At 39.3% G+C, this 13,177-nt stretch overlaps 1 protein-coding gene across 2 annotated transcripts in view; it reads right to left on the reverse strand.

Annotated features, from left to right (window-relative positions):
- Positions 1-1,236: 1,236 nt before the first annotated feature.
- glrbb (glycine receptor, beta b) overlaps positions 1,237-13,177 on the reverse strand; it is a 30,450-nt gene continuing 18,509 nt past the window's right edge. The window contains exons 8-10 of one of the 2 annotated variants that reach the window (XM_059346654.1): positions 10,307-10,459; positions 6,583-6,875; positions 1,237-2,751 (exon numbers count right to left, since the gene is read on the reverse strand). In XM_059346654.1, the coding sequence (XP_059202637.1) occupies positions 2,455-2,751; positions 6,583-6,875; positions 10,307-10,459 (743 nt within the window). In that variant the 3' untranslated portion in view covers positions 1,237-2,454. Of the gene's footprint in view, positions 2,752-6,555; positions 6,876-10,306; positions 10,460-13,177 lie in introns of both variants that reach the window. The other variant, XM_059346653.1, reaches the window with a different exon arrangement.

The following is a 13,177-nucleotide window of genomic DNA, read 5'->3' on the forward strand; positions in this document are numbered from 1 at the left end:
TAATGATTGTGGTGGTCGGATGCATAAATGCTCTGAAATGTGTCTAATTTTAATGCCTTCTCGGAAAATATATCCAAAACACACCTTGAGATGAAGCCATTGACTGAAAAGCTTTTTATTATTATTATTATTATCATTATTATTATTTAAACAGCATTTTAAAAACCCAGACCCAGTCCATCAGACTATTCCTCGTGTTGAGAAAAATCAACTACTAACATGCATCACTTCAGCTCTTCTAAAGGGTTTTGACATCAATAATTCAACATCGTCTCAGACTAAAAAATATTCTAAAATGAGGCTTTATGTGCCAAACTGGACACATTTCAGTGCATACACCTGACTTTAGAATGAAATGGAAATCAGTCTCTCCGGCAGTGCCATTATCATACTTTACACACAGCCTGGCACTACATCTGGTTTTATCCCAGGAGGGCATTTTATCTCCTTATTACATGAAACAGATATAGATTTGGCCATTGGAGGGCACTGCAATGCAAAATCTTTCTCATTTCACATTCAGTCAGAGTTGGAAAAAAAGAGTCTTCATATGAGTCAGAATTAAACATGTTAGATGCATTTTTCACTAATGTGTGAAAACAGATGCATCTCTTGATGATTCATGGTGCATCTGTGATTTTTAGAGGCTTTTTCGACTTCAGTCTATATTCAGTCTGACTCCTATTCTGACTCTTTTGTGGTGACAGACAAAAATCCTTTCCCATGTCTGTAACCATGGCAGCCACAGACAGAGAGGGAGAGGAGAGAAAAATCATGTTTTCTTATTTTGTGCCAACCAAAAAAAAATAAAAAGTTTTGAGCAATGACAAGTTTGCTCTTTAAACATATGCAATCCTGGTCCAATTTGTCTCAAACTTCATTAATATGACCCTGTTGTCATGACATAAGGTCAGCATCTATCTTGCTTCATTAAGCTGACAGATTTCATATGAGGAGTCTCGCAATGATAGTCAGGGGTCATTTTCCAGGCAGGTTTACATGAATAATAAATGGCTGGTTTGGCTGGCGATGGTTGATTAGGAGAGGTCAAGCCTCGGAGGAAGAAACAGATGTGTGGTTGCAAGACGTGTAGGATGCATGTCAGCATAGGAAAGAGCAGTTGCTATAAAAATATAGGCTTTTCCCATCTATTGTAAGTCCAGTGAGGATCAGAAATATGCATAAATGTAGAAAAAATGCAAGACTGAGTCTGAAAAATCCAAACCAGATAAAACACAGTGTTAGAGACTTCAAATCTCTGTGTTAAATTTTAATCACATCAAATGGTGAAAAAGACATTTGATCATTTATTTGTCTTGTAAATTTCACAAACACATGGTCCCAACTCACTGGTGACCCATTTATACACACTACAGGTGGGTGATGTCAAACATTTCATTAGTTGGAAAGGTGGCAGTGTCACATAACCATCTGAACAGGAACAGTGTTTCAACATATCCATATCTCCTCAAGAGCAAATCATAGGAATAATAAATTTAATAAATACTTTATAGATATATTTAGATTCATATACATGCAATTTTTTCAACATGCAATGTAATTACAATGTTACACTTTGCATCGAAGCTTAAATAAAATGCATTAACTTATTAAACTTGCGAGCAAACTCCCCCTTGGCGAGGGGGTGAATAAATCAAACAGCTATTTACAAATGCTCTTTTATAGATCTGTGCATCTTCTGCTCAGGTGTCACACAATCGATCTTCACAACAGTTTTATCTGCAATCCTGTATTAGCCTCTCAAGTACCATTATCAATAAATTAGGTATTTCAATACAATATGCTATATATCTTTTTTAATTAAATAAAGATTAAGTTATAATCATTTTTTTATTACACAAAGAATGACAGTTGTCTGTTTTTATTTAAATATAAATGTAATAACATTAATAATACATAGTAGTTTTCTTTTCTTTTCAGCAATATCTTGTATAGGTAGGATTCACATTTCCCTCTGAGTGCGTTATCGTGCACGTTAATGTGCATCCTGGTCAATATTTGGTTTTTGGTGTGTCCTGGTTATCTGTTTCTCATGTAAACATCCTGGTTTTAGAAACCTGGATATGCTAGTTGTAGTACTTTGATAGAAACAATATGCACGTTAACACCTTATCCAGGTTTCTGAACATTTATAGTATAGAAGATAGTGGCTAAAATAGTGAGAATACCTGCAGGCAGACGATCAGAAACCTGGATACAGTAATTATCATGTATACAGGGATATGAATAACCAGGGGTTTTTTTTATGTTTCATGTAAATGCCATATCCCAGGAAAATTTAAAAAACAGGATAAGACTGAAAACCAGGATGCTAGTGTGCATTAAAACACACTCAATGTTCACTTTGGAATAAACTTTTTAAATGTAATCAATAAAGAATCAGGGGAGTGAAGTGGGGGCGGGAGTTGGCAATACAAGATATTTCGGGAATAGTCATAAGTACACTGACCAATACACCACATTGAAGAAGAGGAAGGAGAAAGGGAAGAGGGCTCGGGCGTACAGGTCGACTCTCTTAGCAGCAGAGGGGATGACTGGTTTCGGAGGAGGAGGTTTCTTGTTGTTCTTAGCCTGGGATTTGCCGTGAGCACTGGCAATATCGATGGGCTTTCCGTAGCAGTCAAAGTTTGACAGCTCAAAGTCCCGCGGGAGCGAACCCACGATGCTGAAGTCGTTGGTCCGCAGGTCTGATTTAGAGGTGCACACCTTCTTACAGCGAGTCTCCGCCACCTGGGTGTAGGAGAACAACATGGGGGGAAAACAGAATTGATTATTAAATCCTGAAGCATTTCATTTTAAACATATTTACCAAGGTAGGATTAGACTAATGGTCTGAAGGCACCGCCGGCAGCCCCAGAGGCAGTGAAACCAGACCAAAGTGGTTTAAAACGGACCGACTGAGGGGTATGATTACTGTGCAAGAGTTATGCACGCTGAGCAGAGGCACTAACAAAGATTATTCCATTCTGCAGCATAAATATTCTTTAGAAAAAATAGTGATTAAAGGCAGTAGAATGGAATATGTTGAATAGATGCCCTCGTTCCCTCTTTATTTACTAAGTACAGAACCAGTCCCCTTTGCCACATCATCTATAGCAGCAGGAGTATTCTAGCTCTTGTCCTTGTTACCTGCCTGCCTGTTTCTTGCCTGTTTTTGTTTGCCTTCGCTAATTTACTAATTGTTACTTGGCGTTGCTTTAAAACTTGATGTAAAATGTCTATTTAATGTTCCTAATCTTTATAAACATATATCTGAACATGAATGCATAATTTGGAGTAATGGGGACAAAATGTTGGTATCCATGTTTTTATGTTAATTTTTAGTCTGAGCACTACTGACCAATCACAAATGAGCAGGTTTTAGTGCTTACTGGCCATCAGTTATTGTCTGACAATGATATAGCTTTTTATTAGCTCTTTTTTTTGTATTTATCTGCATTCATATGCAAAGAAACAATCAGGTCGTACACGTTAGCTCTCAACTGCAACTCAATTCTCTTCTAAAGCTGCTAATCAGACTGTAAATAATGACCAGTGGCCCAGAAATCCATTATCAGGATATACACTGGCTGCACTGGAAACCCAGAAATATTGCCCCCTTGGCCCCAGAGGCTAAATCATCTTCAGACAGATAGCTGATGGCTTCTGATATTGATTTTACCTGATGTGTGTCTAATTTCTGCTTTTGAGTCTAATGTCGTTGTAATGTCATAAACACTTTACCACAAGGTCTTCGTCAGGCCATGCATTCTGATATCTTCTGTCTCTTAACATTACAGGACAAAATAAATCTATAAATCAGCTGAAACTCTATTTACTGTTAAAGGGCACCATCCTGCTTCTCAGAATAGAACAGAATGCTGGCATTGATTTCTGGAATTCACACCTCATCCATTAAATTCTGTCCCCTCTGTCCACCTCTCTGTGTCCCCTACAGGTATATCTGTGTATCAGTCTATTGTGTATGGGTGTACTCGATAATAAGAGGTATAGCTATATTGATAGATATGTATTAATAGATACATATACATATACCACCACAACACACAGACACAGGCACAGACATCCACTACTGACTGAGCCCTTTTTTAATCTGGCATCCAATCCGATACTTATTTGCTTTTAGGAAGGAGACTGACAGTTGGCCAAATATATAAATGTATTGTAGGGGGAAAAAACCTTTTAAACAACATTCAATATTAGTTTCTCTGACAAGATAGACGATATTCTATCAGACTCAGGCTAGATATAGACTTCCCATCTGTTACACTTCTAAATGTGGTCCAGTTTGTCCTTGGTTAACACCCATGTCCTCTATAGATTCCTTATGGACGACCAAACTGCACAAATCACTCTATCACACTCAACAATCTCAAATTGGCAAAAGACAAATAAATGCTCCACTTTCTGACTGTCTGATTGCAAAAAAAAAGTGCTGTGTGCATATACAATAGCATCGTTGTGTCTGAGACGTCATTAAACTCAGCAGGTAGGTTTCATCTAAACTGAGAGGAACATTTAAATGAGGACTGTTGGACTCGACTGAAAACAGACTACACTTTGAAAACCCAGTACAGGATCTGTTTGATGCTGAAGCCTGGACAGAACTCATGCTGATAAATCAAAACTACTGTTATTTTAAGAGAGAGAAAAAAAATAATTTTGGAGCCAAAATTAGATTTACTTTGTGCTCGACAACGTTGCCTAATATGGTTTCTGTCCCATCTGGAGTCTTGTTACTCCTCTACACCCTCTATGTGTGATCACAGTGGACAAACAATGCTTATAAGAACTATCAGCACAAGGATGTAGCTAAATGTCGTCCAAAAAAATCCCTTTCATCAACTTCCCTGAAGGCCTGCGGGGTGAACAGGATCTAATCAGACTATGGATGCTTACTCACTGAAGTCATTAAGCTCATTAGAGCTTCATTATTTTGATTTGGTTTTGACAAGAAAACCCATTAAACCTCAATGGAATAATGTAATCCTCTCAAACAGAATGTGGTACGGACTAACGTAGACTCTGAGGTAAATTAATTTCAATTAGGCGTGCAGTTGAAAGACCCACACAACATACTGCATGCATGACGTGCATGTGAGTGTCAGACTTGAGCCCAGACTGAGCTGTGTGTATGAGTGTGTTAGACACAATGCCAATTCTTAATGATTGGGATTCTGTGTTTAGCATTTAGATTAGATCTCTGTGTCTCACTGTTACAAATCTGCCTGAGGAGGTTTGATCTGGAATATGTCATTGTACTGTGTGTTGCTCTAGGTGGGAAGTTATTTGGAATTATATAAATACACATATAAACACACTTACACAAAGCAACATAAAAAGCACCATAACTGAAATGTGTAACTACAGTACAGCATCAACACTAAAGGGGACATTCTTTATACTATGACTTTAAGCACAATTCATTCTGTATTTAAATTAGATGCATAAATAAGACTACGTTCCTATTAGGAAAAACGCAGTCACAAAAAAGTCAAAATAGCAACTCGAGATTTTAAGCATGATGGAAAACAGAAAGCCTTTAAACGCCAAGCTGTTTTTTCTTGCTTTCAATCTGACGTAATATTAAATAGTTAGTAGAGTAATTATCTGTATATGAAGGGTTAGGGTAAGTTCATTTTGTGCCTTCAGGCCTTTACATACTAAGGCTATGCCGAATTAACAACACGAAAATGCAAAATACTCTACGGGACATATTTTGGGTCAAGACTATTCATAATCGCAGTGTTGCAAATTTGCAATAGTTGCAACACTTGTTCAGTAAAAGGTTCAAATAGGTTTGTGCCAGCTGTCTCCAGCTGTTCCCTCTGGTAAATAATTACACAGTGTATATGTCTAGGGCTTTTATTGCAAAAGGTGAGAATTTGGTAGTGCTGCCTTTATCTAGGTTGAAGGAAGTAATAAAGTTTGCTGTCTTGATGAGGAGTACAGAGCATGTATGTTGTTGTTTTTATAATCCTCAGAACTAAACAATACAATGTGATTGGATGATGCTTTAGAAAAAAAACCTCCGGAAAAAACTTTTTTTTTTTCCTTTCTCTTATTTCCATTTGGGATGAATATATTTTAAAATGTTGGCACCACAGTACCCATTATCATACTTGCTGCACACATGAATAATAATGTTGCCACTGAATCAGTATGCCAGCTGTTGGCTACACCTGAGCCCTGTTGTTTGCTTGTTGCACCAAGTCATGCTGCTTTGGTTCAGCAGTGTACACTCTAACACTGTAAAGGTGCAATCAACAATGAGGTTGTTGGGGAAGAAAAACTTTAATTTGTTCTCTCTCTTTTTCAAGACATTTTTATTCTTAGTGTTTTTTAGTTAGTGGCAAAAAAGTGAAAATTGTTAATCATGAGGCAAGATCTCAACTTGCCTTTTATTCTTAATGGATATAGGAGGTAGTGTTATCACTGCAAAGAGCTGATTCCCCTGATTTAATGTGCATGATGTTTTGTTTGTCTGAGTGAGAATATACAGTAAATGTAATGCGTAAATGGTGACAAACACACTTGAGTTATCAAACCAGATCCACTGACGTGCAAAGTGCTGACATGGAGCGGCGTCCCTCCGGTCCCATTGACCGTGTTGTTCTTTGCAGCGGGGCTCTTTCCCAACGCCTTCTCCTTGGATGCTATCTTGGCCTTCTCGGCCTCAATGCGCTTCGGGCTGTTGAGCATCACTTGAACCACGGCGTACTCCACCAGCGAGGCGAAACCAAACAGCAGGCAAGCGATGAGCCAGATGTCGATGGCCTTGACGTAGGACACTTTGGGCAGCTCTGAAGCCAGGGAGGTGCACTCAGAGGACAGAGAGAGCACTGAGAGGATGCCTAAACAGGAAGAGCAGACAATTAACCTTGTCAGTCAGCAAAGAAGGAGGAACGTGGATGTTAAAAAAGATCTAATTGTAACTCCAATACAGCTTGTTTCTAAACTTCCTGAAATCTATTTATCAGATCAAAGAATAGGTAAAACATGGTGATATTCTGACTAACCAGTCAAGCTTTTTTTTTTATTTTGGCCAAAAAAATTTAGTTTTAATTCCCAACTCTAATACCCACGACTGCTCCTTGTGTTTCCATTGAGGGAAACCATTGGATCCACAGTTTTCCTCCTGAGAGAAAAAACTGATGCATTTCCTCTTCAATGCACCAAACACTGAACAAATTAATCCCCCAATGTGCAGAAAACCTATAATAAAATGCTCACATCCACACCGGGTTTATGAGAACATGACTGCAATTAGAAATTCATGACCGCTCCTTTACCTTCTTTATTAGGACGTCTCCAAAGAGCCCAGACAGCCTTTAATAGCAGTAATTTTAAATTGTTTTTATCTCTGATAGCTAACAGGATTACAGGTTAGAGAATCCCCCTGCACAGCAGCAACTGTTTCGGGCTACAGCAGATATAATTACAACCACTCTCTCGGTATGGTATTATAAGCACCAATGAATGGCTTCACTCCCCTTCCTGTAATGATTCTTTAGAGGGATAATAAATACAATGGAATGACCGATGGGTTTTGCCTCCAGGCCTCATTATGGACACTCATCAAGGGAGGGTTCATGCGGAGTTCAGGATTTCTAATCAAACTGCTCCTTCCTCACTAGAACGAACTGTTAAAGAGAGCATTGTCATCCTGGAAGCCCACCTGTTATCCATGGAGAGAGAAAAACCTTAAGGGTGTTGGTTCTAAAATAGCTTTGTTTGCCTTGTTCCCCGATGACACACTGAGCTGCATGTACAAAATAAACCCTAAATGCTGTTTAAGACAGAAAATCTAGAAAAACATATTTCTGTTCAGCCGTAATAAGCCCATTTTTACTATAACATTCGCTCGCACCCCCTATGTGAAAAGAAAACACCCTGAGTATACATGAAAACGCACAAAAACACACATTCTCAGCTAAATAAACACATGAACACACACATAAAGGCCAACACACACATACACACAGAGAAGAGCAATAAATGAGCGTAGTCCCCACACCTAAATGTTGACTGACCTGGACTGATCCCATTTAGAGAGGAGTCAGAGGAGGCTTCCAGGAGGAGTTGGAGTGATGATGGGATGAAAGTGGTGATAAACAACTGGGGGGAGGATGGAGAAAAAGGAGGCAGTGGACGACTGGAGCGGGATAACAATGGATTATCTTATCCATGCAGCCCTGCACACATAGAACTGCCTGTATGATGCTGTTTGTGGGTGACACTGACATATTACACACAGGTTAAATTATGGAGGAGTAGCACAAATAAGAAGTGGAATGGACATTTTTTTCCAGCAAGCACATATCATGTCTACCATGTGTAGTGTCAGCCTGTGTGTACTGGAAATGTATTCATATGTATGAAGCACAGACAAATAAAGACATAAAAAATAACACTTTGGTGAAAAGAAAAGAATAAAATGGTGAAGAATGAAGATGTGTGAGAAGTGTGTGCTCTAATAAGGATAATCTGTCTTGCATTTGGACCAAACAGAGTGTATGAACCTAGTTTAAGAGCTTCTGCCCCTCTTTCATCATGCAGGTGGAACTAGGCCTGTGCCAAAAGCCAACGCTGTAAGCAAGAGGGACACTAGAGATAGCTCCCCTGCTCCTCGCCTGTGATTTATTCAGTGCATAAACAAAAACACACCATAAATTAAGCACCAGCAGTACCGAACTGTTCTTGCATCCCCTCAGGGCTCAGGCTAACAGTCTCGTAATCTAGCTGGACCCTCTTCAGGTTAGACACATTGTGTGTGCTCCCCACTCTGGAAACACAGCCTTGCTCCTCGTGCGCCTCAGCACACCCCTTCATTAATTTGGGTTAATAGGGATCAGGTGCACCTAGTTGGCCAGCTCAGTGTCTCCAGGTTCTTTCTGTCTCCTGAAAAACTCTTGTTGCCCTTGCCGATTAACATAAAGATTTACCAGGAACACAAGAGCTTGCGCTTGTTTTATTCACAAAGCCTTGCAGCTGCATATTTTAAACTTGAGCCTAATGGAGCCAGCAAAATTTAGTAAATGTTGTTGCATTTTGGCAATCTGAGCATGTGGCTAAGCGAGCATCACATCACAATTAATCAGGGAAACAGGCTGGATAGAAAACGGTAACGTGTGTTTTTACATGGACAAAATCAGTTTTTTGACTGTATTCCTGAAAAAAGTTTTTTTCCTATTAAGCGGTTTACATGACTAATGAAAATTAATATTCCACTAATATTCCTATTAACATGCAGCCATGCATTCCCCAATAAATGTTGTTTATCATTATAAAATATAGACTTGGTTCGTGCCATTTTGCTTCTTTCTTTAATAAGTTTTGTTTCAAAGTTTTCCACTGGTGGCGGACTTGTTCATCCGTGCAAACACAGTCTCCCTTTTTCATTCCTTCAACCACCTTCTTGAAAAGGTCAGTGTTGTGATATTTACACATATCCAAAAAGCTGTTGATATCCAAGCCTTTAAATGTTTAAAGATGGTGTGCCCAGAAATGTGGGCTTTTCTTTTGGACATACATCTCTACTGCAGTTAACAGGCCATGTGTCACAAACTGCGGTAAAAACCCAATACATTGTTTGCAATTACGTCACTATTATAATGCGTGAAATTCAGATGGAGGACAGAGTGTGATAAATCCATAAACAGGGAAAATTGGAAATAGAGCATAGAGTAATATTAGCATGTATGTAAGTGTAGAAATGTTGAAATCAGCCTTTTTAGCCTAAGGTTGTTTCCAATGACTGAAAACAAATCACTTTTACATGGAACAACCAGAAAAACTGCCCTTATTTCACTTTAAACCCCATGTATTTAGACCTACACAAGAACACTTTGACTTTAAAGCACTAACTTACCTGAAGCACCACTGCAATAGGCCTCATCTGTCAATTACAGCTATATTCAGTGATTTACGACATATGAAACAACACTAGACATGGCACCATGCTTGATAGATAAAGTCCTTCAAGTTGTCAGAGTGATTGATGGTGTCATGATGGAGATGATTGGGGTCCCAATGTAAGTGATCCCTTAAAACTTATACAGTAAATCCTACAGAGAGAGTTTTATTTGATCAACTACAATCTTTTCCCCATGGATTTTTACGACTGGAGTCTTCACACCTAATTAACTCGATAACACCCACACTGCATTTGATCCAAGTCCAACCATGCACTCGACCCTGGTTGAACAGCAAAAGGAATATTTACACAACATGTGTATTGGTAAATGTCAGTGGAAGGTGGTGGAATTGATCAAATAATCCGTACCCAAAGGCACCCTGGCGGCACTCGCATCAGGGTTGATCCAGAAGGACAGCCAGGAGAGGACCACGATGAGCAGCGTGGGGGCGTAAACACCCATCATGTAGAAGCCAACCTGTCTCCTTAGGGTGAAGATGACCTCTACGCAAGTGTAGTACCCTGCAGGGGGAAGGAGATTATGGTCAGATATGATTTAAGTAAACTTCAACGAGAAACACAGCTTGCCTTATAATTAAAAAAAATGAGAAGCAGGGATTGGAAACTGGTATCATTGGATGGGAATTTCTTGCCCCTGATTTGGAATTGATCAGGTGATAGAAATGTCACTATAGCTACATGTTATATTAAATCTGTATTCGGCATTGAGAGGAAAGCTTGCAGCCAGTTTAAGTCCTGTATCTGATCTCCTTCCTTCCGCACCGGCACAAGGCAAAGCACAGCTGTGTGCACCATTAGTAATAGAGGAAACAAAAGAGAAGTGAAAGAGAAAGGTCAACGGGAATAACGACTTTAACATCATTTCATCTAACTTTGCTGAGACCTGTTTGAACGCTCAGGGCAACACCCCAAAAAATACTGCTTCCAATTCATAACATGCCTATTAAGCAGGGGACCTAGATCTGTCCTCTGCCAGTTCCTATTTTTAGCGATTAGGAACATGTTCCTGTTTTCAGAACATCATTATTCTTAACAGCACGGCATTCATTTCCATTCATAAAAGATCAATTTTAACCAATCCATCTCAGCTGGAAATAAGGTCTTCATTAGTCGGACTTAAAGGAATATGGGATAGGCATCAATACGCTTCAGACCTCCTCCGGCAGCGTTGTGTTTCTGCTCTTTGAGGCTGGCCGGTGGGTCCAATGGGATGCTAGAGTGGATGGGCTGAAGTAATATTTAACTAGCCCGGGGATCTCTGGGTGAGCTTTATGCGGCGTATAAGGGCTGCCTGTGTCGGAGAGCAGGCTCGAACCAGTCGTACACAGAGGTGATCTTTGTGTCTGGCCAGGTTGCCATGGCAACCCGTTAAAAGGCTGACTCATTGCCAGCAGTGTGCCTCCCAAGTGCGAGAGCACTGAGGTCATACCAGCTCTGTTGGCTGATAGAGATTTTCCATTTCATTGCGAATGTCATTTTGTACTCACATTGGTCTGAATACATGTATGGCACAGCACCAGAACCTTTATGGTAGGTTTTCTTCTATATTATTATATGAATACTTTTTAGCCCTGCCAGCACCCTGGATATAGGGCCAGAGTGACATGTTGTACTTTAGTTCATGGTAGCTACCTCCAGCCAACATGTTGGAAACATCTATAGGATGTAGCTACACAACATTTTGTAAAATTGTACAATGCAAATTAGATTCCCATACAAAGAGATGACTTGTGCATCCTGATAATTGCTGATTGACATGGTGGCAGTTATAAGACACAAGTATTGTGTCATTGGAGGCAGGAACAACAGAAGAAGACTGCTCATGAATAAACATGAACGTAGGTAAAACCTGATTCTATACACTAAAAAACAGTTTGGCAAATGTTTCATGAGGACAGAAACGCATTCCACACCTTTGTTAGACTTCAAGGACACACTCATGCATTTACCAATGAATGTAAGTACCAACAAATTTAAAATGAGCTTTTGGTTGTTTGTAAGAAAACTCCACAAGGCACATATAATTCTTCAAGGGTTGATGTCCAAACATACCCCTTAAATTAATGATATGGAGCTTTCTCAAACTAAATCCTTGATCTTGACAGAGATGAATAACTAATGACATTTTCAGTAACTTTTTTTCCATTCAGTAGTGCTCGAGGTAGAGCTGTGGACAGACTATCCTCACAAAAAATGGCCATACTGCTCTCCAAGCAGCTTATTTTGAACTATAATTATGTTTATTGTTAGGTGGTGATGACTAGTGGTAGTAGTAATTATCACGGGAGCAAAGGAACAAATCAGGTGACATAGTATAAAGGGCAACAAGGTCCACATAGGGAGGATATCAGGATGGATGGATGCATTAAACAAACAGGGCTTTCATCCAAGGAGACTGCTGTTTATGTCAGTTATACTTTACATAATGTAACATGTTCGGTTCAATTATTTTAACTCAAACCATGATCTTTTCTTCAACCTAACCAAGTGGTTTTGATGCATAAATCTAACCAAACTGTGACTGTTTCACAACATTAAATACGAACTGTTATAAATGTTGTTTTGGGAGTTATTAGCAAACAACCCATTCTGTTGTTGAGGTATGAGGACGTGCTGGCTGTGGATGCTGGTTCACAGGAACACCTGAATGTGAAAGAAACAAGAGGACTAACCAGGAACATGTGGTTTTCCTGGAACTCAAAATGTTTGAAGAGACAAACATCTATATTGTTATATTTGGATAATTATAATGCTGTGTAGATTGTTATATATGGATAATTATAATGCTGTGTAGAGTAAATGTGACTTTCCACCTTACTGGTGATTTTGTAATCTTTTTCTCATAGATGGCACAGTTTTAGTTTCAGCTGTCATGTTTAGACTTGGTAACTCTTAGCTACAGGCCTATGAGGACAACACACACACACTCTCACACACAGTGTAGAACAAACACCGTGAACAACTGTTGTTATTAGTAACTGGCCAATAGAATTGGTGTCGATCCGTCCATTTTCTGTACATGGACAGGCTTAGCCCAAGACGAATAAAATGTAAACTTTTATAGTGTTCCTGGCTCACTTTAACTGCCTTCCTGCGAGGATTATGTGATTCTGACACCAGATCTGCATAATTTTACCTGTGACCAAAAATAAAGGCCGGTATTGAGACCTTACTTTATCTCCAGTGTGTGTTTGCTCTTGGGCCTCCAATCTACGAACC

Source organism: Centropristis striata, chromosome 12 (assembly GCF_030273125.1).
Source record: "Centropristis striata isolate RG_2023a ecotype Rhode Island chromosome 12, C.striata_1.0, whole genome shotgun sequence".
NCBI lineage: Eukaryota > Metazoa > Chordata > Actinopteri > Perciformes > Serranidae > Centropristis > Centropristis striata.